This window comes from Staurois parvus, unplaced genomic scaffold (assembly GCF_062004578.1).
Source record: "Staurois parvus isolate SC_StPar_1 unplaced genomic scaffold, SC_StPar_1.0 ptg000321l, whole genome shotgun sequence".
Taxonomy (NCBI): Eukaryota; Metazoa; Chordata; class Amphibia; order Anura; family Ranidae; genus Staurois; species Staurois parvus.
Genome location: NW_028318117.1, coordinates 2,492,220 through 2,518,483, shown reverse-complemented (window position 1 = coordinate 2,518,483; position 26,264 = coordinate 2,492,220). Strand labels below are relative to the sequence as shown.

The window sequence follows — 26,264 nt, the reverse complement described above, 5'->3', positions numbered from 1 at the left end:
AAAACCTGACACAGTTTCTAGTATACGTTTTTCCCATAAGCATTCTATAAAGCAGATTGTTCAGTAAACTAACTGCAGCTGTGCATAGCTCAACTGATTACATTTCACTGGAAGGAAGTGGCCAGTGTAATTACACCCATGCTCCAGAGTTTTTGTAACTGACACCTTGCTGTAAGTACAGTATCTGTTGTCCTCTCTTTGTGTACACAAATCATTTAATAATCTAGTAAGATTGTCAATCTTATTCTTATGTTACTGTCTTTTTATACATGGAATATGATACTGTACTGTATGTATGCCTTATCTGATTAGTGCGCACATAATAAGAAATATTTGTTAGAATGGGGATATCCTAAGAGCTGCAGATGTTTAGGAAGTATAAGCTCACAATAAATTCAGTTTTAATATTAGCATAATAGGTAAATTATATCAGTATGCATTTGATGGTTTGGTTGGGCAGTGATCTGCCAGATTTTGTTTACCTTGTCTGGGCAAGGTGGAGACTGGTGGGCTGAGTCGATATCTGGCTTTTTCTATGCCTTGGATACACCCCAAAATATAATAGTCAGGCACATCACGTGTGCAGACCCAGGAGTGCAAGTGTAGCGCTTACCCCATTAGGAGCCGCTGTAATATTGTCCAAGTCTTCCCTAATTTCACCCCTCAGCCAGGCGCAAGGTAGTGTCACAGCCAGGTACACACACACTTTCGCTCATTGTCTCAAATGATCAGTCTAGGGGTTGTTGTTTTTGTTGTTTTATTATTGGAGAACTTGGATAGGGATGGAGAATATAGTAGGACAGGGCTTAAAATTTCGAGTCTAGACCTACCAGCCAGGCACAAACCTTACTGTCCAGTTGCCCCACCCAACCTTGCCCAGGTCTGCCTCCAACCCAACCCGCCCCAGTCCTGCCCCCAACCATGCCCAGCCCTGCCCCCAACCATGCCCCCTTAAAGCTTATGAAATTACATTTTTCTTTAGAATAAAGAGTCCAAAATATAAAACTGTATACAATAATGTACATCCCAGCTCCCCTGTACTGCATTATAGTGATATGACGTGTATACAGTACTTATTCCTTGAGTCCCCCGCGGTGGTGGAGAGGGTGTCTTCCATCAGTGGAGGAGAGCGGACCTCTCCTGCACCTGTCCCCTCAGCGGCGGTGCCAAAGAAGCCGGAACTCGGACACCGGAACTCGGCTTCACAATGAGGCTTGGAGCGCAGCCGCTCCATCATCTGTGCTCGCCGCTAGAGAATTTCTCCTTGCATTTGGTGAGCAGGCGAGTGGCCTTTTCAAACCCTGTAGTACAGTGTTTCTCAACTCCAGTCCTCATGGACCCCCAACAGGTCATGTTTTCAGGATTTCCCTCAGATGAAACAGCTGTGGTAATTACTAAGGCAGTGAAACTGATCAAATCACCTGTGCAAAATAATGGAAATCCTGAAAACATGACCTGTTGGGGGTCCATGAGGACTGGAGTTGAGAAACACTGCTGTAGTAGGATACTCCAGGAATAGAACTAATTACAGTTGAAGACAGAACTTCCTTAAGTAGCAGCCTTGAGCAAAGTCCCAGTGTTAGGAAGAGATTAAGTGAGCAGTGTTCTTCAGGACACCAGCCGATGTCTCATTGTTTCAGACTCACACTTTAAAACACCAGAGGGTTAGCAAAGCACACAAGTCCCCAAGATCCTATAGTGTCTGTACTCACAAGGCCCATGGACAGAATGGTAGCCTCCTTCCAATATTTTAAGCGATGCCCTCCAGTGATACCAGACAGATCTTTGTCAGACAGCTCCCCTCAGTCAGCTTACTGAAGAACCAGGGTCACTCTCTTTCCTACTTCGGGCCCTCAAGTCACACACCTGAGACTGATAGCAGCAGGTGCCTTTCCCCAAGCTGGTGCAATCCTCTCCAGGAAAGACCCAGGACTTAGTATGCCCAAAGAATAAACACTCTCTCCCAGCATTCCTCAGGACTGCACTCCCTGGGATTGGCTGGAGTGGCATTAATATTCATACAGTGTCCTGCATGAGTTCCACCTACACATCCAGAACCTTCCTAGGTTTCTTAAAAACAGAGGAAGTCAGGGGCAGAGCTAGCAGTACTTGAACACAATGAGTAAGCACTACTAACAATTGCAGCTCTCTGTTAAGCAGAAAGCCTAAGTAGATTTTCCTAGCAGTTCTCCTGTTAAGCAGAGGAACCAACTATAATCTACTTATCCTAGCACCTATCTAGGAGGGTGCTACATTCATCCCCCTGCCAAAAATAGGCCATGTCCTCTTTGGCCTGGACATCCGACCCTATAAAAAACTTTTTACCAAAAGCCTAAGTGCAGTATCCCACAAAGTTGGAGGGGGAAAAGGGAAATACCAAATGTACAGGGCCAATGTGGCCAGTAAATACAAATAAATTATACCTATCTAGGGGGGTGCTACAAAAGCATAGTGATCTCACCAATATAATCTTTACTTACTTGCCCTACAGAGCATTTACCCCCCTTCCTGACCAGGCCATTTTTTGTGATACAGCACTGCGTTACTTTAACTGACAATTGCGCGGTCATGCAATGCTGTAAATAAATGAAAATGATGTCCTTTTTTTCCCACAAATAGAGCTTTCTTTCAGTGGTATTTGATCACCTTTGTGTTTTTATTTTTTGCACTATTAACAAAAAAAGACTGACAATTTTGAAAAAAAAACCCACAATATTTTTTACTTTTTGCTATAAAAAATGTCCAGTAAAAAAAATAAAAAAAATCTAATTTCTTTATAAATGTAGGCCAAAATGTATTCTGCTACATGTCTTCGCTAAAAAAAATCCTAATACGTGTAAATTAGTTGGTTTATGTGAACGTTTTAGCATCTACAAATGGCGATATATATATACTGGAATTTTTATTTTTTTTATACTAGTAAGGGCGGCAGTCAGCGGCTTATAGCAGGACTGCGGCGGGCATTCTGACACTGGGTAGGAACTGACTAATTGCAACTGGTATCCCAATGTCACTAATACAGTGAGCAGTGCTAATAAAAAGCACTGACACTGTACTAATGACACTGGGCAGGAAGGGGTTAACATCTGGGGTGATCAGAGGGTTTACTGTGTGCTCTGTGCTGTTTTACATGATGTGCTGTGTGTTTTTTACTAGGGAGACATGCTGCTATGTATTTCTCTGCTGTGCAGAGAAATACACAGCAGCATGTCCTTGCTGGCAGGAGAGAGACCTGTGTTGTTTACACACACGTCTCTCCCCTGTCAGTCCCACAGAGCAATCGCCGGGTGCCAGTGGGGCCCGATGATTGACATCCATAGCTGCCAATGGCGGAGTGGGTAGGGCAGCGTGCGCCCCTACCCGGAAATGCAAATCACGTATATATACGTGGTTTTGTGCAGCCATTCCACCCTGTAGCAGTAGTTCTACTATAGGGCAGTGGGAAAGTGGTTAATGGGTTTATTTATAAAGCAGCTAGTTGTCCATACTGTGGCCATATTGCTGCTTTACAATAGAAAGAGTGCCATATAGTGATGGGACTCTGAAGTCAATGGAGCGCAATTCAAATAAATAAAGGGAAAAAAGATAGAAGAAAGAGAACCTGATAACATGATCTGTCAGTCATGCGACTGATCTCTCCTCCAATCAAGAAGCTCTCTTTGCAGTGTTATGCAGAGAATAATCCACTGGACATCACATTAGGGATCATTTACTAAAACTGCATGGTGAAAAATCTGGTGCAGCTCTGCATAGAAACCAATCATCTTCCAGGTTTTATTGTCAAAGCATAACTGAACAAGCTGTAGCTCGAAGCTGATTGGTTACTATGCACAGTTGCACCAGATTTAGTAAATCCCCCTCATTGTCTACACTGTGGTGGCATGGAGTAATACTGTGATGTCCAATGGGCTTTCAGAGATATAAGAAATTGTCAGTGGTTTAACTCTCTAACATCAATAATAAACATAAATATCAGTTTTGGGTTCTCTGACTTTTCATTGCTATTCATAATTGCACATAAAATCACAGATGCAGCATCCATGCACGTAGTAGAATGGCTATCAGAGCCTGGACTTGAAACCAGGACCTCTATTGCTATGTCTGGCAATGACTCTTCTTGCTGAGCCACCTGGAATACTGCATAGCTCCCTAGTCAATTCCTTGAATGATCCTGCCTTGAACCTTGTTTGTCTTAAACCTTGAACTCTCTGCTCCTCCCATGAACTTCCTGATTTAAACCATGTTTCTGCTGTTCCTGTTTGGCAGATTATTGTGCTCTATACAACATTTATCTTGCTCTTGTCTCTACCGACCTTTGGCTTGTTTACTGACTACGTTTCTGCCTGATCCCTTCCTGCTTATCTGCTACTGGCCCAGCTTGCTCACCCCCTGATGGGGTGATCCTGAGGACTGCGACCTGGTACAAAAATGCAGCCAAACCCACCGCCTGGAGCTCTGTTGAATACCGATTAGTATATAGACCCCGCACATCAGGTGAGCCCATGTCATTCGCCAGGGTGACATGCTTGTATACCTGTCCTGCTTGTCTGTGAGTGCTGCTCCAGTGCTATAGCTAGTGGCCTCCGAGACTAACTCCAGACATTGACAATGGTACTGGTAAGAGGCATTTGTAAAACCAGTGCATGTACGGTAGATCCATATCTCAATATAAAACAATATTGATGCAGAAAACCTTTTTTCTAAATGGCTTTCTGCAAAAAGCAGGCATATTATACTGAGTATCGATCAAGGGCAAAATCAACTGAACTGAACACTGCAGGGCAGCTCTTCTGGTATCATAGCACTATGCATATGTTTCCTCACAAATGTTGCCTAATCTTTTTATCTCTTTGAGCTTTTCCAGTTTTCTTAACAGATGGCTTCAGTTCCACTGCACATTCTGAACATTTCACAGTATATCGATCATCACATTCATTCATGTATTTTACATGTAGAGTATGAGTCATTCTGTCTGTGGGAGATTCCACGATGTATACTGTTATCACCTTTCATTACTGCTAGTACTCATTACAGAGACACTAGTGTGGAAACAAGGTAGAATGTGTTTGTTAAAGATGTGTCTTATGGTATTTCAATGTAAATTTATCCTGTATCCTAGACTACAGTGAAACCTTATAATACCCCCCATGTATATAAGAAACAAATGGGTAGCCCCAACTAGTGATCCACATGTGGCTTTCAGCTGCCTTTAGTATGACTACCTACGGCCTCTAACCTCATGCTTAGTACTGTAGCGGTCTGTCTGAACCTCTACAGAATCATACACATCACATGAGCAAAAAAGTCAAGCAGAGGTCACCCAATATCAAACATTATTTCTTCAGCAATCCATGTGATTCTTATTTTTCAAAGTAGTGTAGTTTACAATGTAGCAAATGGCTACAGATCCTTGCTATAGATGGTATTAGCACTATTTTATGGTAAACCTGTAACCAAAATGAACATCCCAGTTGGACTATATTAAAAAAAAATGGTAGATATCCAAATATGCAAAAGGGTTTCCTTGTGCCTGAAGATCTTTTTTAGTCCTATGTACACAATGTATGCTAATGCTTGCCCATATCTGTGTTGAGTACACATTTACACACTTTAGGGGCTCATCCACAAGCATGGCATGTTGACACATGTAATGTAGAGCATGCCCATAAGTTTAATAGGTTTTTAATGCATGCCCACAGACCAAAAATACACACCTGCCTTTTTTTATTTGTTTTTTGTTTTATTTAGCTAAGATTCAGGTGTATTTCTTTTGTTTATGTATGTGTCTTGTGCCTGGGGATTCCTTTTTCCTGGGAAAACACTGATTGCTGGCACTTCCTCCATCTGTATTAAGCTCAAATTGTCACATGTAAAAAGTTCATCCACAAGTGTATATTGGTATGTTGATGCCTGTTATGTAGAGCGTGCCCAATAATTTTTAATAAGACTTCAGTACAGGCACATGGACCAAAAATACATGCTTGCCCTATTTTTTTCCAACTGAGGTTCAGGTGTATTTGTTTTGTTCATGAATGTGTCTTGGTTTGTCATTGCATTGGCCATATACAGTCGACTTACTATGCTTTAACATACACTATAACATGACAATATATGCACATAAGTGTGAATGTAACCCAACAGACAAGGCTTTAAAAACTGAGATTTGTGATGAATTCATCAAAAAGTTTTAATCAATCTTTGTCTTTTGAAGTTTCACATAACACTTGTAGGAAGATATTGGTACCTGTTCATCTACCAAAGTCATTGCAAACAGGATTAATATTCACTTTTTAATTTCTGGTTCTTTATATTTTAGGAAGTCCAGCAGAAGGATTATAACTGTCTACACACTGTACCATCTTATTGTCTAAGCTCATTTAGATTTACCAATAGAATCTACCTTACTAGATATACATTAAATAGATTGTTTGGATAGACTCCCGTATTACATTGCATTGGCTTTGTTGGTAGCTAGTGTTAAAATGTTTTCAATACCAAAACTTTTTTTTAGTGTTGGACATGCTGGTAATGGTTAGAATCCCTGTTGGGTTTTTAATACTGCCTGTTCCTATTAGGGAGATTTACTCTATTTGTCCAACTTGTACCTGTTACTGCAACTGAGAGAGACAAAGTGAGAAAAAATCCAAAATCTGGAATTGTCAATAGAACAGGTGTAAAGGGGATATCTTACAAAAGGGACAACTGCTCTGGTGACAACTGTCTAAGAGGACCATTTCCTCACTTTGATGAGATTTCGTCTCTCCAGTGGGACATAGTTTGGGAATTTAGCCATTCACGTAAATGAAGAAAACAGGATTTTACTTAGATTACGCTTTGGTGAGATTTCACAGCTTGGGCAGGTTAAAGCTGAATTCTGGACTGGAAAAAAATATCCTGCTGGTGAAGGGGCCCCCACACTGCAAGGAATAATTGGTCATTAAATGTAGGGGTACAGGAATAAGGACTTAACTTACCAGCAGGCTCTCATCATCGATGTGACCAGTCTATAACTGCCACCCCTCTAATGGTTTTTCAGCCGTGATCGCATTCTTACCTCCTTCACTTACAATGCAGGGTTAATAGCTATCCAACGTAGAAACATCAAATGGCACCCGCACTGCAGATCGCAAATGCTCCTTATTGTGTCACAGATAAAAGTTACAAAATCCCAAAGTTACCAAATTATCCCCAAACGTACACATTACAGCTCAATATGAGCCTTAGTCATAGCTAGCATAGATCCATACAGGGCTGAAATGCGTAAACATTGGGATCTAATCTGTAACTTTTATCTGTGACACAATAGGGTTGGTTTACGAAAACTGGATAGTGCAAAATCTGGTGCAGCTGTGTATGATAGCCAATCAGCTTCTAACGTCAGCTTGCTCAATTAAGCTTTGACAGAAAAAACTGGAGGCTGATTGGTTTTTATGCACAGCTGTGCCAGATTTTGCATTCTCCAGTTTTAGTAAATCAACCTCAATAAAGAGCATTTGTGATCTGCAGTGCAGGTGCAGCTTTATGTTTCTACACTGGAGGACTGGCTGACAGGAGCAGTCAGTGAACACTGCCAGCCTGCAAGAGGGTATTGTTACCTAGCGATGAGATTTTCCTACATAGGGTAAATAGCCCTGTATGTGATGATGCTGAGAGAGAGCCCAGAGCACAAAGATTAAGGGAGAAGAGGACAACACTGAAGCTGGTCAGATCAGGGAGTAAGGTAAGTAATATAGCCTCTTCTGATACCCCTAGCGATAACAAGCAAGGGTGCACCACTGTAAACGTTTTGGGTTTTTTTTAACACTCCAAGGGTACAGCTTCAAAATGTAACTGATGGCAAAACTTTTTTTTCAGTTTTGGATAGAGTGAGGAGGGATTAGAACTCCTGTGAAGTTTTTTATTGCTGTCTATGCCCCTGTTAGGGAGAGTCACCCTCTCTTTTTGTCCTGTTTTCCATTATCGTCAAAAGTGAAGGTAAAAAAAACTGGCAGAGGCTATGACCCTCCCTTACTCTATATTAAAAAAAAAAAAAAAAGTTTTATCCTTGATTCTACTTTAAAGTTTGCATGGATTTTTAGAGGTTGCAGCAGAAATTTAGAAACTCCAAATTGAGTGAAAAAAGCTCAAAAAATCTAATTCAGTGTAGTTTTGTTTTGCTTGATGCACTAATTGATTTGTTTTAATGTTTCTTCTCTTGTAGGAATTGGTGTCAGTTCACAGTAACTAAAACAGTTACTTGCCAAGTACAGAATGGATCAGAGACGGTGGTCCAGAGAGTGTACCAGAGTTGCAGATGGCCAGGACCATGCACTAATCTTGTCAGGTACTGTGAACTCTAAAAACTAGTGACCTTTTTTACGGTCTTTAACCTTTTCTAATCCTATATTTCCATATTAGTTTCTTTTTAATAATTATCCTTGTATTCCATTGTGTATGCAGGCTTTTCTAAAATTAGTCTAAAATTAGAGATATGTTGAGGCTGCCATTGCTGTCTTCCTTCTGAAAATGCCATTTTCCTGTCTTTCTTTTTTCTTGGTCACTGACCTGGAACAAGCATGTAGATTAGTAAGAGAATAAAGTCAGAACTCGTGATCTGCATCCTTATCCCAGATCAGTGCAACTTGCATTTTCAAAAGGATAGGCCTACATAGTGGGGTTTATTTACTAAAATTGGAGAGTGAAAAATCTGGTGCAGTGGTACAGGGTAGCCAATCAGCTTCTAACTACAGCTTGTTCAAGTAACCGTTTCAATACCGTGCAATTTTACACCTTCTTGCCCAGGCCATTTTTCACGTTTCAGCGCTCTCACACTTTGAATGACAATTGCGCGGTCATACAACATTGTACCCAAACTAAAATTTTATCATTTTCTTCACACAACTAGAGCTTTCTTTTGGTGGTATTTAATCACCACTGGGGTTTTTATTTTTTGCTAAATTAACAAAAAAAGACCAAAAATTTTGAAAAAAAACCACATTTTTCTTTGTTTCTGTTATAAAAGTTTACAAATAAATAATTGTTCTTCATAAATTTAGGCCGAGATGTATTCTGCTACATGTCTTTGGTGAAAATAACCCAAATTAGGATGTATTTTTTAGTTTTTAGGAAAGTTATAGAGTTCACAAACTATGGTATAGATCTGAAAATTGATCAATCCTGAAGTACTGACGGCCAATCTAATTTCTTGAGGTCCAAGAATGTCAGAATAGTACAGATATCCCCAAATGACTCCTTTTTGCAGAGTAGACAGTCCGACGTACTTCATAAGAGGCATGGCGAGTTTTTTTAAGTTGTATTTTTTTGTCATAGTTTTTCGGAAAATGAAAAAATGAAAAAAATTATTTTCACTATTTTTTTTTTTACATACTGTCACCAGTGCAGTACAGCATCATCATATAACTGGCATGGCGGTGAACAGGGACACTGACTGGTGACAGTATGAAAAAAAAAATATATATATATATATTTTTTTATTATATTTAATTTTTTATTACATTTTTTTCATATTTTACTATGACCAAAATAGTACAATGTTACCATAGTAACATTGTACTACTTTGGGGAAGTGATCAGTATTTTTTTTTTTTTTTTTTTTTACACAATTTGCTTATAGCAAAGAATTACTTTGCTATAAGCAAGCATTTACCTGAATGAAATCGATTCATTCAGCTTTTTTTTTTTTTTTTTTGTGCTTAGCTGTGATTTGGTCACAGCTAATCACATGACATGTGCATGTGATTAGCTGTGACCATTCACAGCTAGGCACTAGTATACAATGCATGGCATCATGAATGAAGCCATCCATTGTATACAACTGTCATGTGACCTGCTGTGATTGGTCACAGCAGGTCACATGGTACCAGCAACGGGAGCCGGTACTCGGATCTGCATCGGCCGTGTCCGAGGTGCACGGCTGATGACAGATCGCACTGCTGCGCCGCTCTGCACTAGCACAAATGGCGCATGTGCGGGAGCACGCCAAATGGCGTGTACCCGGAACGGAGAGACACTTCTGAAGCCGCCAAACGGCCATTGGCCGGGCGGCTAATGGTTAAAGTGTTACTAACCCAAAACAGTAAAATCAGTCTGTATATGAAGTAAAACATGCTTGTTATACTCACTGTGAAAACTAAGGGGTTAATCCTCTGCATTGTGTAAAAAGCCTGTTTGATCCTTTCTTCTCTGCCCCTCCTCTTGTTGAAATGACCACCTGATACAGACTGAATCTGTAGTCACATGCACATGCTCAGTTTGATGTGTATTGCTAGAGAGGTTTTTTTTTTTTTCTTGGGAGAGTGCATGTGATCAGCACAGAGCCAATCAGCACTACCCAGACAGAGAGTCAAGGGTTTCACATCCTCCTAGAGCAGTAATAAAACTCCTCCTACAAGCTTTAACTAGTGTTCTGCTGAAATCACAACATTGCTCTAACTGCTTAAGCGAAACGGTATTTAGCAGTTTATATTTACTAAAATAATGTAGGGTCCTGGGTTTAGTATCACTTTAAGCTTTGACAATAAATCTGGAAGCTGATGCTTCCTTGCACCAGATTTTGCACTCGTGCAGGTTTTCTTTGAATTAGATGTAGTTATTTGTTGTATCAAACTGATTTATAGCAAAACAATGTATTGGAAAGCAGACAAAATTTTAATCGTTTTTTAGACCACATATAAAAAAAAGCCACGAGTGTGGCTTTGAAATTGTGCTAGTTTGTGCAATTTCACACCTGACTATTCAGTGCAACTTTATTGTGGCTTGCTGACACTCTTAGCAACTTCATTTAACAGATGGCAATGCAAGTTGCAATGAAGTCCCACAAAAATAGTGCAGAAACCTTTTTCAAAGTTGCTACAACTTGAGTCGAACCAATCTGAATGGTTCCATTGCAGCTAATGGAGTGTGACTTGTCATGTGGCTTTGAAATCTCAAGTCACATGACAATTTACACTGGTGTGAACCAGGGCTGCATCTAAAAATGAAAAATCAATGTGATTTGATGTGTATGTGACCAGCATAAGAGCTAAGGCATGTTAAAAACGTTGTTTTGCAAAGGCTGTAACTGCCACTTTTTCTGGACAGCTTGGCCTGTATCTAAATGCGGAGGAAAAAAATATACTGTATATATACTAATACAACCATTACAGGCATGACCATATACAGTTACCAGAAGAAATTTTTTTTCAATAGTAGTCATTTAAAATCAAAACATTTGAGCTTTTGTAATTTTTTTCTGGTTGCATTCTGTAAGAAGACAGATAGCTGCAATAATTATATTACCCATGGCGAGCCTATGAGCGCATTCAGCTATTATTCAAAGCACTATGCTGAAATACAAAGCTGTGATCTCATATTCCAGCAAAAAACTGTACTTCTGGCATTACATTTCATTTGGTGATTACCCCTGTCTTATACATTACCTATTTAACTGGATGTGATGAATGGAGTGATGAGATAACTGAACAAGTGTGCTCTTGGCTAGTTAAAATCCCGATTAGATGTTTAGTTTAAATCAGATAAATACATTCCAGGTACATCAAAACAAAAGGTATTTACAGTTTTTTAGAGGGAGAGATTTCAGTGCACTAATGGCTAATGTCCAGCGTTATATGTCCATAAGTCCCAATAATGTTTATGGCTAGTAACTGCTTCAGATAGCAGCCATCCCAGAGTAAGCCAGCCCTGTATGCAAAAAGAAGGAGAAGAAAGGCACAGGAAAAATTTAATGAACCACAATGATAAAACTTACAATGTAAAGAAGTTAAAAAAGCCCATCAGTAGACCTTAACTGTGTCCTGTGGGGGTCCATCCCATGGGGAGCTGGCCGCTTAAAATGGTGACAGGATCTCAGGCTGCTGGAGAGAGTAGAGGATCCCACAGTCTCGTAGTGAGTGTTAGGCAGAGTCCTAGGCTGCTGAAGCTGATAGGGAATCTAAGGCTGCATCGTCCATCCAACTGGAACCGGAAGTGTCTGTGATTAGCGTGAACCGCAATGAGGCGGACGTGACGTAACACAGGAAGAGATGCTTTGAACTGAAGGGGGGACACAAGGCTACGCACTCAGAGCTAACTGCTCCTTCTAGAGGCCAGTAGAAGGAGCAGTTAGGAGCCCTAAGGAAGTCACATGACCTGTGACGTAATGCGTAGGACCAAAGCGTGGTGACGTCATATCCGGTACAGACAGCAGCCACCATCTTGGTACTCCCAAAACCCCTACACCTTCCTTGCAGTTTTTTACTGCAAGAATTTTGCCTTTTTTGGTCTGCTGACCGATATAAATGGGAGCAGTGATTCTTAGATGTTATTTAAAATAAAGTTTGTGACATATTCAGGGGCAGACTGACCATTTGGAAAGTCGGGCACTGCCCGAGGACCCGGGGTCAGTAGGGGGCCCCATGAGATGCCCCTGGTACCTTTTTCATAGGCTTTTTTGAGTTTGGGCAAGGACACAGAGGCCCCATGATCCCCAATTGCCCGGAGGCCCCATGAGTTGTCAGTCTGCCCCTGGACATATTACACTATGGGAGTCTTCTTGCTTGCATCTTCCATGTGACATATTACACTATGGGAGTCTTCTTGCTTGCATCTTCCATGTGAGACACTGTGGATGACAGAGGTCTGCGGCCATTGCTGGAGCATGCTTATGAGTGTTTGTTGGCGCCATTGAAGATGACCTTTTGCTCTCTGATTGTATCGAGGATCTATTCCTGTATATTAATAATATAATGTACAGCGCTGAGCAAACCTTTTGGCGCTATATAAATACTGTATAATAATAATATTCCTTGGAAATTATTGTTTGAGGCTTCTTTGCTTTGTGACTCCTTGTGGGTCGAATTTTGAAGGTGAGCGCGCACGCTAGCTGGTGGAGGATTTGTTCATATATGTTTGCAGCACTGTATCTGTCACGGCATGCACTGAAGATTTACTGTGTTTTTTTCTGATTTTTTTGGGGACTGTTGTTTTCATTTTTATAGTTATACACATATATTATTTGGGACTGAGTCACTTTTTGATGTTTTTGCATTGAGTCACCTATCAATTATTTTTGATTGATAACTTTGGGACTGAGACCCTTTTTTTATATATATATCAGCCATTGTTTTATCAACTTGTGTTACTAGCACTTCTCAGCCAGTTTTCTGCGACTGGTATTGTCATTTATTATTGTTTTTGATTGATCATTTTGGGATTGAGTCACGGTTTGTATATATTAGCTATTGTTTATTCACCCATGTCACTAGCACTTCATAGCTGATTCCCTGCGGCTGGTATCATCACTTGGCATTTTTTGCACCACCTTACATATCTGTATGTTATGTTTACACCTGGATGAGGGATATATTTATATCTAGCTTATGTCATCCATACTTTGTGCAACCACCTTTCGCTGCAATAACAGCTGCAAGTCTTTTTGGGGATGTCTGTACCAGCTTTGCAGATCTACAAAGTGAAACCACAAAGTAGACCATAGTGCAGTAGGCTTCTCTAAAAGGCATATATTTATTAAACTCACATGATAATAGTGTTAAAAACACATGAAACAGGGGTCAGAATCAAATAATGGAGAGCAAGACCCTGCCTGTCGGAACAATGTAGGAGCGGTGATGTCACCTGACTTCTCATGCGTATCATCACACACCACGTGACTTCATCAGAGGTAGCTAGGTGACATGCGCAAGCTATACTATATATAGCCGTCAGAGATCTTCAATCAAGCTAATGTGAAATGGCTGCAGCTGGAGAGAAAGGCAGGGAGAAGACCTTACTCGGACTCAAAGGGGACATCTAGTGGTGCAAAAAGAAAAATGCTCCAATGATCCAGAGCTCATGAGCACAAAAACGGCCAGAGGGAAAGATGTATTAAGATAAAAACGACCAAAAATCTATTAAACGACATTAAACAAATACTTTCCACACAGAGGTTCACAACATGCATAGATTTCAACTACAATTCACATGTGGACTCGATGCGTTTTGGAAATCCTTCTTCAGGATCATATGTGAAATAATCAATACATTTGATCCCACTCCTAATCTTTAGCGGAATAATGTCAGACAGTAGGATCGACTAGAATTCATAGCAGCCTATGCCGGTGAATTGTTGTAAATTAAGACCTCCGAGATACTGATCTAGAGCCCCCTCTTTGGAATATGAGCTTTGACTACCATGTTGTCATTATGGTGATTTATCTGCACTATGTTTGTATAGTTCCCCATTGGGAATTTGGTCCCTTTATTTGAAGAATATGCTCAAAAGACCATTGTCAGTTCTTTGATTGTATCTGAATCCCCCACCTGAGAGGCAGTGGCTTCACCTTGGCTTATTTATTTGCACCTCTATGGGAAACATACAGAATACATGCTATGAATTCCAGTCAATCCTACTGGCTGACTTCATTCCACTAAAGATTAGGAGCTGGAATCTATGCATGTTGTGAACCTCTATGTGGAGAGTATTTTTTAATGTTGTGTATTAGATTTTCAAGGGTATATAATAAAGTTTTTTTTATGATACTCAGTTATTTTCTTATATGTCCACATAAAGTCCATAACTATACCCTTTGTTTATAGTAACGTATGACTTATAAGAATGTGGGCATTTAGCACATACAGTCTGGATCTTTTTCTATCTGTAATTTTTTGTAAAGTATCATGTAGACTTGGTGTGTTGTGCTACTTTGCAATGACATGTGGTGCCATCCAGTGCAGTGCAGAAAAATGCTGACATGCTGCATTTTTCTGCAACTCACCGCTCCACGTTGCATTTATCCATTGTGGAAAAATGCGGATCATCGCTGATAGTATAAATGAGCCCTAACACCTAATTATTTCTGCCCCATTTAGATTGGCCCTCCTGATAAATTCCGGTGTTGTAGAGTCACCATTAATTGCTAATTTTACTCTGAATGCAGCCAATTTATTTTTAAGGGCAGACTTCAGTCCACATGTGCAGTAAAGAGCAGCAGTAGGGGGTCCTTCTTGTACTTACAAATACATTACAAGAATAAAGAACCCTTTTATGTTACTACACAGCAGACTCACAAGTAAAGCACAAGTTTCCATTTGTATTGGAATTATCCTAAAATTATTAGAAATATTAGCACTTTTAGAAAATAGGAAATTGGTTTTACTTTAAATCATACCTAAAGTCTGAGTTTTTTTCATTTTAGTAGTGTAGGTAATGGTGAAAACCCCTCTCATTTCCACTTGTCAGTTCCATTTGTGTCTCAGTGGGAAGATTTCCCCTCACTTCCTGTCCTGAAGAGACAAAAGTGGTAACGAAAATCTCTTCAATGTGAGGAAAATCCCTCTTAGACAGTTATTGGCAAATGTTTCCCCATTGAAAGATTCCCCCTCTACTCCTGTTCTTCCCACATTTGTTCCCAGAGATGGCAATTACTAAAACAAAAAAAAGAGAGTGTGACGCCCTAAAAGGGACTCAGATAGCAATAAAAAATGGACAGGGTAATAACCCCCTTATCACTCTATCTAATCCTAATATAAACATTTTGGCTTTAGACACTTTAAAGGGTTATACCAAGCACCGATGTTCTATCAACAAGGCAAACACTTTGACCTTTTATTCCAAATTGTACAAATTCAGTTGAATTACAATTGCTGCCATCCTGTATGAGCGCTTGCTCACACTTCTATCTGCCAAGCTGCTGATGATTCTTCTGCCAGGAGACCATCAATTTGATAACAGAATATTTTCTTGCAAACAGATGTATCTGTTGCTATTGGGCCATGTATTCAGCTGTTTCCCATCACCAGCCTTATTGTTTTTATTATGGCTCCTTGCGTAATAATCTGATCAGTGCCATATGCTGGAGAGTGCAGCACTAATTGTGGACACAACAAAGGAATATAAATCCAGCTGCGGAGTCAGCGGCACTGCACACATTGAAGGCTTAAGTCATACATGCTTACTTTTATGTGCTCTGTTGGACTCTGCGATGTAGGATGCTTCTCATGATTCATCAAAAATCATTAGAGCAGTGAGATGTTGCTTTCCACATGTTGCAGTCATTAGTTATTGCGTTTATCTACTAAAGCTACTATACTTTTGTGAATCACTACTTCTTTGCAATGCTGGTCAACTAACAATCCAACAACAGTTATCCTCATTTATAATATCTGATATGAGACTCATCAATGTAGTGTTGGGCTGAACTGTGATGTCACTTTAATAGACTGATACTTCTGCCAACCCCTACTTCCTCTTACCACCAGTAATTGGATCAGTACAGCTGACTTCTAATTAAACCCTAAGCAAAAAAGATCATGTCTATACTGTAATCAGAAATTGTGTGTGCATGTATATACAGTGTCTTGAAAATGTCTTCATACCCCTTGAAATTTTCCACATTTTGTCATGTTAGAAACAAAAACGTAAATGTATTTTATTGGGATTTTATGTGATAGACCAACATAAAGTGGCACATGATTGTGAATTGGAAGGAAAATGATAAAAGGTTTTTAAAAATTTTTTTCAAATAAACATTTGAAAAGTGTGGCGTGCATTTGTATTCAGCCCTCTTTACTCTGATACCCCTAACTAGTGGAATTTAGTGGAACCAATTGCCTTCAGAAGTCACCTAATTAGCAAATAGAGTCCACTTGTGTGTAATTTAATCTCAGTATAAATACAGCGATTCTGTGAAGCCCTCATTTTGTTAGAGAACATTAGTGAACAAATAGTATCATGAAGGCCAAGGAACACACCACACAGGTCAGGGATAAAGTTGTGATAAAGTTGTGGAGAAGTTTTAAGCAGGGTTAGGTTATAAAAAAATTATCCCAAGCTTTGAACATCTCATGGAGCACTGTTCAATCCATCATCCGAAAATGGAAAGAGTATGGCACAACTGCAAACCTACCAAGACTTGGCCGTCCACCTAAACTGACAGACCGGCAGGAGCTGCAGAGATACAAAGCTCAGGTGGGAGAATCTTTCCACAGGACAACTATTAGTCATGCACTCCACAAATCTGGCCTTTATGGAAGAGTGACAAGAAAAAAAGCCATTGTTGAAAGAAAGCCATAAGAAGTCCTGTGTGCAGTTTGCGAGAAGCCATGTGGGGGACACAGCAAACATGTGGAAGAAGGTGCTCTGGTCATATGAGACCAAAAGTAAAATTTTTGGCTTAAAAGCAAAACGCTATGTGTGGCGGAAAACTAACACTGCAATCACCCTGGACACACCATCCCCACCGTGAAACATGGTGGTGGCAGCATCATGTTGTGGGGATGCTTTTTTTCAGCAGGGACAGGGAAGCTGGTTAGAGTTGATGGGAAGATGAATGGAGACAAATACAGATCAATCTTAGAAGAAAACCTGTTAGAGTCTGCAAAAGACTTGAGATTGGGGCAGAGCTTGAGCTATTTTGCAAAGACGAATGGGCAAAAATGTCACTCTCTAGATGTGCAAAGCTGGTAGAGACAAACCCAAAAAGATTTGCAGCTGTAATTGAAGAGAAAGGTGGTTGTACAAAGTACTGACTCGGGGGGGCTGAATACAAATGCACGCCACACTTTTCAGATATTTATTTGTAAAAAATTTTGAAAACCATTTATCATTTTCCCTTCACTTCACAATTATGTGCCACTTTGTGTTGGTCTATCACATAAAATCACCCAGAGGGGATTTTTTTTCTCAACAAAAGTGGAGTTACTCTTAAAATATTTTGATCTCTGACTCTACTTATTTGGCGTTCCTACACTTTAACCTGTTCAGATTCATAAAGTTCTTCTCCCTGGAGGCCAGCCTGTCTAAAGCAGTGTAGATTGAAATCTGGAAAACTTTCTAAAGTGAAACAACAAGTAACATCACTCTTTCCAATTGATTCAGTACAATGGCAGACTGCTACAGCATAAATTGGCTGGCAATGTTGAATGGTTGGATTCACTTCATTGTAAAGATATGTTAAATTCGGGTGGGACAACACCAGCTTAATGCTAATGAATCAATACATGGTTGAGCACTGGTTGTAATATGTTTTGAGTTACTGGAATGTGGAATGTGGACGGTAAATTGCATATTATCAATCCACCAGAAAATTTGTCTTATTACTCACAGATGAGAGAGGTGATAGAATAAGACTGCCCATACTGTAAATGGCAGGAATTGTCAACATTAGCAAGTGGTAGTGACATATCTGCTCAAGCTCCCTTGTTTTGCTTGTACGTCATCAAACCCTTATTAACTCTTACACAGTCCACTGATATCCCAGTCAACTAAGGTGATGTTTGAATTAGTCCAATTTTCCCTTCCTATAGTGCCTTGAAAAAGTATTTATACCCCTTGAAATTTTCCACATTTTGTCATGTTACAACCAAAAACGTAAATGTATTTTATTGGGATTTTATCTGATAGACCAATACATAATTGTGAAGTGGAAGGAAAATGATAAATGGTTTTCAATTTTTTTTACAAAAATCTGAAAAGTGTGGCGTGCATCTGTATTCAGCCCCCCTGAGTCAATACTTTGTAGAACCACCTTTCACTGCAATTACAGCTTTTTGGGGATGTCTCTACCAGCTTTGCACATCTTGAGAGTGAACGTTTTGTCCATTCATCTTCGCAAAATAGCTCAAGCTCTGTCAGAATGGATGGAAATCGACTATGAAGAGCATTGTTCAAGTCTTGCCACAGATTCTCAATTGGATTTAGGTCTGGACTTTGACTGGGCCATTCTAACACATGAATATGCTTTGATCTAGACCATTCCATTGTAGTGCTGGCTGTGTGTTTAGGGTCATTATCCTGCTGGAAGGTTAACCTCCACCCCAGTCTGAAGTCTTTTGCAGACTTTTAACAGGTTTTCTTCTAAAATTTCCATGTGTTTGGCTCCATCCATCTTACCATCAACTCTGACCAGCTTCCCTGTCCCTGCTGAAGAAAAGCATCCCCACAACATGATGCTGCAACACCATGTTTCATGGTGGTATGGTGTGTTCAGGGTGATGTGCAGTGTTAGTTTTCCACCACACATAGCGTTTTGCTTTTAAGCCAAATATTTTACTTTTGGTCTCATCTGACCAGAACACCTTCTTCCACATGTTTGCTGTGTCCCCCACATGGTTTCTCGCAAACTGCAAACGGGAATTCTTATGGCTTTCTTTCAACAATTATATTCTCTACAATGCTCATATCCTCAAATAAAAATTAAACATGATTCAATAAAGTGGCCTTTGTGCTTCAATAAAGTCTCTCTGTGCATATAAAGTCTACAAGTGTTTTCAGTTATTGACAATATAATGCACAATGCCTTCAAACATATTAAAGTGTTCATGCTCAAAAAAGTGCTCCATTGCCAACAATCAGTGCCATAGTGTTCCCGAAATCCTCCACCATAAACACAGACCACTCACCAGATTTATATGACTACCTACCTACCCTAAAAGATAGGGTATACATAAGGACTGATACCAATAATATAGTACTTGGTACAGCAGCTGTGGTGAATTAAGGGATCACATCAAAAGTGCTGCTTCACATTATTTAAATTTCTTACAATAGCTTTCTTCTTGCCACTCTTCCATAAAGGCCAGATTTGTGGAGTGCACGTCTAATAGTTGTCCTGTGGACAGATTCTCCCACCTGAGCTGAGGATCTCTGCAGCTCCTCCAGAGTTACCATGGGCCTCTTGGCTGCTTCTCTGATTAATGCTCTCCTTGCCAAGCCTGTCAGGTTAGGTTGACAGCCACGTCTTTGTAGCTTAGCAATTGTGCCATACTCTTTCCATTTTTGGATGATGGATTGAACAGTGCTCCATAAGATGTTCAAAGCTTGGGATATTTTTTTATAACATAACCCAGATTTAAACTTCTCCACAGTTTTATCCCTGACCTGTGTGGTGTGTTCCTTGGCCTTCATGCTGCTGTTTGTTCACTCTTAACAAACCTCTGAGGGCTTCACATAACAGCTGTATTTGTACTGAGATTAAATTACACACAAGTGGACTAATTTACTAATTAGGTGACTTCTGAAGGCAATTGGTTCCACTAGATTTCAGTTAAGGGTATCAGAGTAAAGGGGGCTCAATTACAAATGCATGGCACACTTTTCAGATATTTATTTGCCAAAAAAATTGAAAACCATTTATCAATTTCCTTCAACTTCTCAATTAGTTGCCACTTTGTGTTGGTCTATGACATAAAATCCCAATAAAATACATTTATGTATTTGGTTGTAACATGACAAAATGAGGAAAAATTCAAGGAGTATGAATACTTTTTCAAGGCACTGTATCATTAGGCCATGCATGGGCACCTTAGGTCTAACCAAACATTTATAGCATAATTAACCAGTCTTGTTCTCAACCTTTTTAACATGATTTATTACCTGAAATTCAGATGTAGTACAATAATGAATTTGGAAGGTCTGTTAAATATAAAAACAAATGGTTTGTGCTCTTGAATGTCAAGTCTTATACAGCATGCATTGAGGAAAAATGGTTTTTATTGGAAAGCTGCTGCAGATATTATTCTAAGTCAGCTATAGATGGATCCAGATTCGGCTGCTTCAGCAGGGACCGGCTGAATTTCGATCCATGTATGAGCAGGGAGGTTTTACAGAAGTTGATCTACTGAATTACTTCTGTACAACCACTCTGTCTGCTTTTCCCCACTCGGTCGGCTCCACTGGCTATACAGTATCTCATTGAAGTGAGTAAACCCCTCACATTTTTGTAAATATGTTATTATATCTTGTATATCTTGTGTACAGCTTGTATAACAATGTAAAGTTGATGTCCCCTCAAAATAACTCAACACACAGCCATTAGTATCTAAACCGATGGCAACAAAAGTGAGTACACCCCTAAGTGAAAATGTCCAAATTGGGCCCAATTAGCCATTTTCCCTCCCCGGTGTCATGTGACTCATTAGTGTTACAAGGTCTCAGGTGTGAATGGGGAGCAGGTGTGTTAAATTTGGTGTTATCGCTCTCACTCTCTCATACTGGTCACTGGAAGTTTAAAAGGACACCTCACGGCAAAGAACTCTCTGGGGATCTGAAAAAAAAGAATTGTTGCTCTACATAAAGATGGTCTAGGCTATAAGAAGATTGCCAAAATCCCAAAACTGAGCTGCGGCAAGGTGGCCAAGATCATACAGTGGTTTAGCAGGACAGATTCCACTCAGAACAGGCCTCGCCAAAGAAGATGAGTGCATGTGCTCAGCGTCATATCCAGAGGTTGTCTTTTGGAAATAGACGTATGAGTGTTGCCAGCATTGCTGCAGAAGTTGAAGGGGTGGGGTCAGCCTATCAGTGTTCTGACCATACGCTGCACACTGCATCAAATTGGTCTGCATGGCTGCCATCCCAGAAGGAAGCCTCTTCTAAAGATGATGCACAAAAAAGCCCGCAAACAGTTTGCTGAAGACAAGCAGACTAAAGACATGGATTACTGGAACCATGTCCTGTGGTTTGATGAGACCAAGATACACTTATTTGGTTCAGATGGTGTCAAGCATGGTGGTGGGAGTGTCATGGTCTGGGGCTGCATGAGTGCTGCCAGCACTGGGGAACTACAGTTAATCGAGGGAACCATAAATGCCAACATGTACTGCGACATACTGAAGCAGAGCATGATCCCCTCCCTTCGGAGACTGGGCCGCAGGGCACTATTCCAACATGACAACGACCCCAAACACACTTCCAAGACGACCACTATCTTGCTAAAGAAGCTGAAGGTAAAGGTGATGGACTGGCCAAGCATGTCTCCAGACCTAAACCCTATTGAGCATCTGTGGGGCATCCTCAAACAGGAGGTGGAGGAGCGCAAGGTCTCTAACATCCACCAGCTCTGTGATGTCATCATGAAGGAGTAGAAGAGGACTCCAGTGGCAACCTGTGAAGCTCTGGTGAACTCTGTGCCCAAGAGAATTAAGGCAATGCTGGAAAATAATGGAAGCCATACAAAATATTGACACTTTGGGCCCAATTTGGACATTTTCACTTAGGGGTATACTCACTTTTGTTGCCAGGGGTTTAGACATTAATGGCTGTGTGTTGAGTTATTTTGAGGGGACAGCAAATTTACACTGTTATACAAGCTGTACACTCACTACTTTACATTGTAGCAAAGTGTAATTTCTTCAGTGTTGTCACATTAAAAGATATAATAAAATATTTATCTATGAACTGCCTTACCAGTCAAAATGGGGCTTGACACTTGGCTGAGCCCTTTTGGAAAATGACAGAGAGACAGGACATTGCATTGTAACCATGTAAAGGTACTTACACTAGAAAGAGCATTATATTTCTCGGGTATCAGATATTAATACCACCTAATGCCAGAACTACACAGAAAATCACAGTATAATATATGAGAATAATTGCTGCACCTATGTCGGTATAAGCTTGCTATCTGTGTGCATCTGGGATAATTTTGGGATACATATAAAATGCATTTAGGATTCTTTTTCCTTGCTTTTACATTCACCTTTATAGAGGAATAAAGCAGCATTAAGTCAAGCAAAAGCAAGAAAATGATGCATGCCCCGTTACAAGATCTAGTCCAAAATTCAGACACAAAATTCCATGACCTTGAAGGCCCATTAACACAATGCTGGTTTGTTCCGTTGCATTTAATGTACACATGCTGACCTCAATGTGTGGTGTGAACAAGCCATCAAATTCCTCAAATTGATTCCACAAGCATAAGTCAGAACTAAACTAATAGCCTACAGTTGTGCTCAAAAGTTTACATACCCTGGCAGAAATTGTGAAATTTTGGCATTGATTTTGAAAATATAACTGATCATGCCAAAAAATGCTCTTTTATTGAAGGATAATGATCATATGAAGCCATTTATTATCAAATAGTTGTTTGGCTCCTTTTTAAACCATAATGATAACAGAAATCACCCAAATGGCCATCATCAAAAGTTTACATACCCTGGAATGTTTGACCTTGGTACAGACACACAAGGTGACACACATGGACTAAAATGCCAATTAGAAGTTAATGTTCCACATCTATGGCTTTTTAAATTGCAATTAGTGTCAGTGTATAAATAGTCAATGGGTTTATTAGCTCTTACATGGAAGCACTGACTAGGCTAGATACTGAGCCATGGGGATCAGAAAAGAGCTGTCAAAAGTCCTGCGTAACAAGGTAATGGAACTTTATAAAGATGGAAAAGGACATAAAAAGATGTCCAAAGCCTTGAATATGCCAATCAGTACTGTTAAATCACCTATTAAGAAGTGGAATGTTCGGGGATCTCTTGATACCAAGCTAAGGTCAGGTAGACCAAGAAAGATTGCAGCAACAACTGCCAGAAGAATTGTTCGGGATACAAGTCATATTTTCAATATCAATGCCAAAATTTCACAATTTCTGCCAGGGTACGTAAACTTTTGAGCACAACTGTATATACACTAAACCGTAATGTATCTAAAATGGCCAGTTGAATTTTTAGATCATAAATAAATATATATATATATATATATATTTCTTTTTTTTAAGAAAATGACTTGCTGGCTAGGAACACTAGAATAAGCCTATACCATATTTTATCATTTGTGTGTAATTTCAGTGTTTTAAACCATTTCACCAATAAATACAATTTACTTTTATTAGAAAAGTGAAAATGATGCTGCTCCGAAAAGCCCGCAGGATTTTCTGCCCTAATAGATGCATTGCTGCATGAGAGCCGGTTCTAACTGATGTCCAGACACAGCAGTGGAAGGAAAGACTATGTATTTAAGTACATTTTATCCAGCAAAAGTATACAAGACACAACCCCCTCCAAAGCCCAGAATGAGCTCAATTGCATATTTTGGGTAAAAGGTATCAGTGTGGGTGGAATCAAGGTGTCTTGAACAGCTTTGCTGAATAAACTTGTACTTTGTTGGACCAGTGTTTCTCAACCTTTTTTTTAGTCAGGGCACCCTTAAAAGTTATGAAAAATCTTGAGGCACCCTTTAAAATTATGGATAGTCTCAAGACACCCTATTCTAAAATGTAAAAAAAACTATTCTAATACTATTACCTAATGCAGCAACATTCAGTGTTAGAGGGGATTTATTCTTCCAATTCAAATATACTTTTGCGCACTGGTACTGAATAGTATTCCAGTGTTTCTCTTCTCCCTCAGTTTCTATCACTCAGCTAATTTGACCCCATTGCTGACAGAGAGGGGCAGAGGAGGGTCAAATAAGGATGTTGTGCAAGCGACAGACATCCTCCATATTAACTGATGGCGTCATTGGTTGTTAGGACACAGGTGGCTAGAAGGTTGTAATGATGCACAATGAGAACCTGTGGCTTTGTGTAACTAAAAGGCAGGCTTGATCCATCTGCTGGCTTGTATACAGTTTTTGGGCAATTTTTAGGCATTTTGTCAAGGCACCCCTAAAGAAACATCAAGGCAACCCAGGCTGCCTGGGCGCCCTGGTTGAAAAAGGCTGTGCTGAACACATTGCAATGCAGCCATTCCTTTCACTGTTGTGTTTTACTAGAAGAGTGTTATAGTTTGTTAATATTAATTGCATAATATCCATCCACCAATTTGTTTTGATGCATACAGATGAAACAGGTGATGGCATAAGGCTTTACACTCTAGTAAATCAGGTCTATAGTCTAATTTGGTTGTACACAAATTGGAGAGTTTGGTTATCTCATCTGTCATGTAGGTAGGCATCTCCCACTCATTTGGCGGTGATTCTTTCACACTAAGGCTGGCCATACACTATACAATGTTCTGTCCAATTTCTGCCCAATTTCCTTTAGATCTATCTTTAACTATGTAGTGCAAAGGCCAGCCTAATTAGATACAATTGAAAGTGTTATTTTGGCTTAACCTCATATATGGTTTTTGGTAAATATAAAGCAAAAATCTCAAGAAAATTGTATAATGTATGGCCAGCCTTAGTATCCTTATGAATAATTTTAAATCACCATTGCGTATCTATGGCTAGAGAGACAGATGCATTCAATCTTTGTTGTAACAGGTATAGTATATTACCATGTTAGGTAATTAATAAACCTTTCTAGGAGAGCGAGCTTTTGTATAGTTTTACCTTTTACAATAGATCCAGACATCAAAAGCCACACATTAGTATCAAAGTATATTTGTATAAATACTTATTTGCCTTAAATTATGCATAGCAACTTTTAAAATTCTCAGCTGATTTCACTTGACTTAGATGAGCCCACAGAACAAAGGATAAAAAAACACATTACTGTGGTTTCGAAAAAGTACCTCTATGTTCTGCAATCTTCATGAAAAAGGATCCGAGACAATAGAATTTTTCAAAGAATAATTAAAGTAGAGATAAAAATAAGTACAGCGAGCGCTCGATATATATAAAATATAGTATATAAATATGTAAAATATATTTCCCTTACATATACTTACAGCACAAAGGAAATCAATTTTTTGGATCTTACCCTTAAAAACCAAGGAACACAGGTTGTAACAAAATCATTCTTTAAAAATAAGGATAGGAATAGTTATATTCCCAATAACAGTTGCCACCACCCCTCATGGTTGTCCAATATAACTAAGGGACAATTTATGAGGATTAGACGTAATTGTGGTGACCTGTATACGTATATTTCACAAGCAGCCATTCTTAAGAAAAGAATTGGAGAAAAAGGGTATGATGAGACAACTTTGGACCAAACAGTGAAACAGGTTGCGTGTATGGATAAGGAGATGATGTTATATCAACCAAGGAAAGAAAGAGTTAATCAAGTCTGCCCCTTTGTAACCAATTTCTCCATACAACACAGGGAAGTAAAGAAAATAATAAATAAAAATTGGGGGGTACTTGAAACAGACCCTATTTTATCTAAGTTACTCCCCGATAGGCCAAAAATTACCTTTCGTAAGGCAATGTCACTTAGAACCAAAATAGCGCCAAGCATTATTGACCCCCCTATTGCTACATCATTTTTTTCTGACATTAAAGGTTTTCACCCCTGTAATAGGTGTATGATTTGCAAGTACAATGGAATTAGAAAAAGTAAAAGCGAATCTTTTGTCTCCTACACTACTGGAAAGAGTTATAAAATTCCTTGGTTCATTTCTTGCAATAGCAGATATGTAGTGTATTTATTGGAGTGCCCATGCCATAAACAGTATGTGGGTAGGACCACAAGGAGATTGAGAGACGGGCTCAGAGAGCATGTGTATAATATTAAGAGAGGTTATAAAGAGCATTCTCTATCTAAACACTACAGACACTTTCACAATAGAGATCCCTCGTCTCTGAAATTTACTGGAATTGACATGATCAAACATCA

At 39.6% G+C, this 26,264-nt stretch overlaps 1 protein-coding gene across 1 annotated transcript in view; it reads left to right on the top strand.

Moving 5' to 3' along the window:
• The window catches only part of COL26A1 (collagen type XXVI alpha 1 chain), a 556,823-nt gene that overhangs the window by 98,157 nt on the left and 432,402 nt on the right, over positions 1 to 26,264 (top strand). The window contains exon 2 of the mRNA XM_089683751.1: positions 8,201 to 8,323. Coding sequence (XP_089539877.1) covers positions 8,201 to 8,323 — 123 coding nt within the window. The remainder of the gene's footprint in view (positions 1 to 8,200; positions 8,324 to 26,264) is intronic.